This window comes from Medicago sativa, chromosome 3 (genome assembly GCF_051527215.1).
Source record: "Medicago sativa cultivar Bolivia chromosome 3, Bolivia_mono, whole genome shotgun sequence".
Taxonomy (NCBI): domain Eukaryota; kingdom Viridiplantae; phylum Streptophyta; class Magnoliopsida; order Fabales; family Fabaceae; genus Medicago; species Medicago sativa.
The window spans coordinates 62395352-62401409 of NC_140751.1; the positions used below are offsets into that span (position 1 = coordinate 62395352).

General features: G+C 31.1%; 1 protein-coding gene across 1 annotated transcript; it reads right to left on the reverse strand.

Moving 5' to 3' along the window:
• Positions 1-2286: 2286 nt before the first annotated feature.
• Positions 2287-5509, reverse strand: LOC146938972 (transcription factor MYB64-like). Its single transcript, XM_085749711.1, has 3 exons — positions 5082-5509; positions 4420-4546; positions 2287-3069 (listed from the first exon to the last, which is right to left on the reverse strand). The coding sequence occupies exons 1-3, from the start codon at positions 5507-5509 to the stop codon at positions 2287-2289; spliced, it is 1338 nt and encodes a 445-aa protein (XP_085605837.1).
• Positions 5510-6058: the final 549 nt, after the last annotated feature.

The window sequence follows — 6058 nt, forward strand, 5'->3', positions numbered from 1 at the left end:
TGTCCATCCGTTTGTGTGATGTGCATCAGTACCTATGAAGATGCAATGCACACTTCCTTTTATTGTCCGACTGCGGTTAATGTAATGCACACTTAGGGTGTGTTTGGATTGAAGGTTTAGGAGAGGAAGGGAGGGGATGGCTCACTTTTATTTTTTAAATTACGGAAATTATAAAATAATTTTTAGAAAATTGAATTAACAACATGATTGATGATGATCTAATACTTCAAAAACACTTAATTCATTTTAAAAATATATTTTACTTTGTTCGTAATTTAAAAAATAAAAATGAATCATCCCCTCCCTTCCCCTCCTAAACCCTCAAACCAAACATATTGTGTTTATTATATTGCAGGTGGAACCGTTTGCGACCATCATTTAGAGCCTATGGAAGAGTAGGAATTCTGAGAGTATGGCAACAGATAATGGAGACTTGCACCCCTATTTTTGAACGACGAACAACTAGAAGGAGCAGTAGAACATGGGAAGGTCAACCAATGTTGAGACCACAACTACTGTTCAGACAGTACCAGTTCAACATGTGCCAAGGTAGAAAAAAACCATTAGGGTGTGGGCTTTGTGACGTGTATTCGTGACGGTGGGGCATTTTATGCTCGCTAAAACACTTTGGTTCACTTCGATATGTTCCAAATAATAAATAGAATAAACTTTGAGCTTGTTACATGCCATTAACTGGGTGCAATGCATGATGTACATATTACAAATGTTGGTTTTGAGCTTGATGTAAATAAAGTTGTAGATTATTTATTACAACAAAGGCAAGAAAGATATGACGGAATTTGGTGTTATCTTAGATGAATGTAAAACGATGTCGTAACTTATATTTTGCAAACTCTCATGTCAAGTTTAGTCGAAGACAAATGCGGTAGTTCATTTTATAACTCGTGAAACCCATTATTATTAAACAGTCCCACACTTTCATTGATGTTCCACCATGTATCATTAAATTGATATTTAGTGAAAGGCTATAAACAAATTCTCTAAAAAATTTCAATTATTGTAGAAACTTCACCTGATTAATTTAGATAATATATTAAAAAATTAGAATGTATTTAAAGGAAATATTCAAAATAGATATTCATAATTAGATCAGATGATATTTAAAAATAAAAAAAGTCAAACTAATAAAGTAATAAACAAAATTTACGTGTAGTTCATTTAAAATATAATATGTTAAATATATTTTATTCGATAATAAATTTTAAAATTTCGTTTACATATAACTATCAAGAAGACTAAAAACTAAAGAAAAATTTTATTGAGAAAAAAGTAAGATTTAAAATTTTATAAGGACTGAAACATAGTTAACCTCGTTAAAACATTTACACAAAAACTTTATTTATCAATCACAATCACTTATTTTTATATATCTCTCTTTTCCCTTAATTTCATCTCTCTTTTTCCTTAATATCATCTATCTTTCCCTTTTTACCTGCGAAGGTAAAATTTCCCTAATATTTGTTGTTAACATAAAGACCAGTTAATGTCAACTTTGACCAATATATAAAGTCCGTGTAATAATTAATTCATATGATTTCAAGCACTTGAAAGTTCAGAAGGCGTTGAGCAAGCAGCCAAAAAGATGTAACGGAAAAGGAAATAAAGAAAATTTAATCACATTAAATAGCAACAATGCAGTCTCTTAGCACTAAACAACAAAAAAATAAGGCCATGCATATACACCATAGTCATCGACAATCATACCCAATAAGACAAATAAGCAAAAACCCAAAAAAAATAAACATAGGTCAATTCTAACTCAACTAAAGTTTTGGTTCAAAGTCAAGCTTAGGCATATAGACATACTAAAATTGTTAAGGAAAGTTTGACGTCTATTTAGGTCTCACAAAAGTCGAGATACTAATCTTCATAGTTAGACGTAAAAGATATTGCTGTTTATTTAAGTCTCACAAAATAAGAGATGTTGGTATTCGAAGTTGTACACGAAAGATATCAAATTTAAAAAAAGTAACAATAACACTAACATAATAAAATGTTGCATAATTTCATGCAAGATCCAAATCCATAGGACAAAACAAACAAACCATAGTTAATCCAATCCAAAGTGGAAAGTACATACTAAACCGAAACAAAGTCAAGACTAAACAATCCAAATTAATGTCAAATGCATACTACGTACCATGCTATAGTGGAAGCGTAGTTTATCCAACGTGGAAGAAAAGCACAAACTACAATAAAAAACCAAACACACTTAAACATCCAAATGATAGATTCATCATTTTAGAACCAGCAGCAGCAGCAGCACTAATAAAACTGAGCAGAAGAAACCAACTCCAACAAATCCATCTCTCTCTTCCCCTCTGAGAAATTCATATTCCCAAGATGCAACTCCTCATTGTTCTGATTCTGAATTCCATTCAGCATTGGAGGAAGGTAGTGATCAGAATTAAGGTAATTCATCATAGGTGTGGAAGAAGTACTCAAGTACATGTTGTTTTGTGAATTTGGTTTAGGGTAATTGGAAAGATTGGAATGAACAAATCCACAATCAGTAACATCAGGGAGAATCTGATTACTGTTAGTTTGGGAAGAATAGTAAGGGTTTGAAGAGGGTTTCTTGGAGTAGGGGTTAACAGGTTCGGCGTTATTATTCACCTTGAAAAGTTGTTGCATGAAGAGGAGTTCATCATCATAAGATTCAGATATAAGTGGTGATGATGAATTTTCATGGGATAGGTTAGAAAAAACAAAGGAAGATTGGTTTGAAGAAGGGTCCTCAGAGATCGCTGACACGGAGCTAGTAGTAGCAGCAGTAGTAGTAGTAGCAGTAGTACCGGTGGATGCTTTTTGAGTAGTCAAAGTTTTGATGTAGTCTTGAAGAATAGAAGATTGTGGTTTACCATCAGTGGTTTGAGGCCTTTTGTTCTTTCTCCTTGAATTTTGTCTCCTTTTTGTTGCATTCCAATGATTCTTTATTGCATTCTCAGTTCTTCCTGGAATTCTCTTTGCTATCTCCGCCCAACGGTTTCCAATCATGCCATGAGTTTCTACTAGCATCCTTTCTTCTTCTTCACTCCAACTATCTTTCTGCAACATGTAAAGTAAGTTCGGAGTCATAAAGTGGTAAAGTTCAAATCTCATCAACATCTAACCATTTACTAACATTAGACTTCCCGAAGAAACTTGGAAAAAAAAGTACGGTTTTTAAAATATAAAATTAAAGAAACAAAAAACCATATCGATAAGTAAATATAAAGAGTATACTAAGGCATGTATAATGTTATGATGAGACGTCAAATTCACCGTGAATCTAAACATGGAATGACTTGAAACGAATCAAAAAACTATTTTCAAGATAGCACTTTCATATGTTAAACTATCTTTATAAGAATCAAAAAACCATTTCCAATCTAGCACTTTCATATAGTTCTATAAAAAATTAGTATGCACATTGTTAGTATATTATTAAATTTCTTTACCAAAAGACAATTAAAAAATTTTAAAGACAAGAAAAGAAAGAACTGAGTATTTGCACACCTTGTTGGTGTGATTTAGTCATATGTATAACACCCTACTTATGAGAAATATGGAGGGAAACCTTGTCAAGGTTATTTGGGTTTTGGAGGGAAACTCTAATTAGCAAAGTTTTCTGTATTAATATGACAATAAATCCAAACTAGGGTTCAGGAGAAATGAGAGAAATTGTGGGAGGAAAAAAAGTTCTGAATAAATATAGTAAAATCAAAACATGCAAGTCAATGATAAATTTGGAAAGTGAAAACGTTAAGCCTTGTATGTATTAATCTTTGACTTAGAAACTTTACATCCCAAGAGTTTAAAAGATAAATATAGAAAAAGTGATCAACCTGCGCAGATGCCAAAGATAGATCCTAGAAAAATCAAATTAGATGCTCAATAATTATCAAAATATAACTAAATTTTCTAGGCTAAAATATCCTACTTATGAGAAAAGTGGAGGGAAACCTTGTCAAGGTTATTTGGAGGGAAATAAGACAATTAATCCAAACGTGGATTTAGGAGGAATGTGAGAAAATGTTGGAGGAATCAAAGTTCTGAATAAATATAGTAAAATCAAAACATTCATGTGAATGATAAATTTGGAAAGTGACAAGATTATGCCTGCAAGTTCATAAGATATAGAAAGTAAATAAAGACAAACTGATCGAACTGAGCAGATGACAAAAATAGATCTTAGAAAAATCACATCGAAATCTTCATGCACTATTATTATGAAAATCATAGATAAATTTTCAAGGCTAGCTAAAACATATATCAAATATAAATCATGTTCTATATTTTTTTTGAGAGGTCATTGCTTTATATATTGAAAAAATATATTGAAAATATATTTTTTCAATATAATGTTCTAAAGAGAAAATATATTGAAAAAATTGAAGGATTAAAGAAGTGACATACTTTGATATCAGGCCTCAGATGATTATGCCATCTTTCCCTACACTGCTTTCCAGCTCTTCCTTCCAACTTCTCAGCTATTTGAGACCATTTTCTTACACCATATTGCTTCACCAACTTCAGCAATTTCCTTTGATTTTATATAACAACAAATTACAAAACACCTTAAAATTTAGCCCAAATATATATTATTAAAAGACAGACAAACAACAACTTACTTTCACAAAGATAGTTCTAAATTGTGCAATTGTACCATTTTTTTTATATAACAAGACCTTAAAATTTAGTCCAAATATATATTATTAAAAATACACTTAGTCCAAATATATATTATTAAAAAAATTCACAAATCTTTTCACAAAAAAAAAAAAATTGACAAAAAAGAAATCACAAACATAGTTCTAAATTGAGATCTACAAGTGCAACAATTTCCTTTGTTTAAAAGTAACACCAAATAACAAAACACCTTCAAATTTAGTCCAAGTATATAATATCATAAAAAGACACACAATCATACATTCATCAACATAGTTCTAAATTGCAGCCGAATCGGCCGCATTTACATGCATTATCAAAATTTTAACGTATACACGACTTCAACCGCAATTTAGAACCATATGCTACAAACAAACACTCAAACAACAATTAGGGTTTGATTACAAAACCTGTCTTCTTCATCAGTCCACTGTCCTTTGATCAAGGAAAAAGAAGACACTTTCTTAGGTCTTCTTCCAACCACTTTTGCACCCTTTCCTAAACCATTGATCGCATCTTCTTTCTCCACACACAATGAAGGAATTTGTTGTGTCCAATTCATCACCTCTTCATTTGCCAATAACTGATCAACAAAGCTAGCTTCTTGAGACATCATATTATTATTATTAGGCCACATAAAACTATAGGTTGAAGCATTCGAACAACCAAAGCTATAAATATTTTGATCATCAACATTTTGTTGAAGTTTCTTTTGAGGGAAGTGGTTGTGTTGACCCCATAAGAATCTATCAATGGCAGTCAAAGGAGGACCAATAGAAGAGTGGTTGGTGATCTTTAAATTATCACCACCACCAATACGTACTCCAATTGGTTTCATGAAATTTTCTTATGGAGAATGAAATCACAAAAAGGGGAAGAACTTTGTGTGAGGAGAGAAAAAATGGACATGACAATCTTATTACAAGACCTTGTAATTAGACATATGTATTAGTAGCCATTGATTAGGCAATATATCTAACGAATAGGAATCAAGCATATAATGTAACTGCTGGTCTTCCTCTTTGACATAATTTAGTGAGCTAGGAGGAATCAGTGGGGTAGTATTAATCCCTATGTTATTTCATTAAAACTAAATTTTAATTCTGAATTTATTTTGAATTTTTGTTAAATATTTTATTATGTCCCTATTATAATATCCCTCAAAAATCATAATGGGCCAATTCCTTAAAAAAAAAAAAATCATAATGGGCCTCTTAATGGGAATATTGACATAAATATGATTTATTTTCCATTGTGAGTCATTATTATATATTTAAAATCATTCAAGGGTATACATTTTTAAACTATTTGTTTTTGTTTAGACATAACAATATGATTCGAGATTTAAAGTTTTTTGAATAATATAAGCCATATCCCCTAAAAAAAA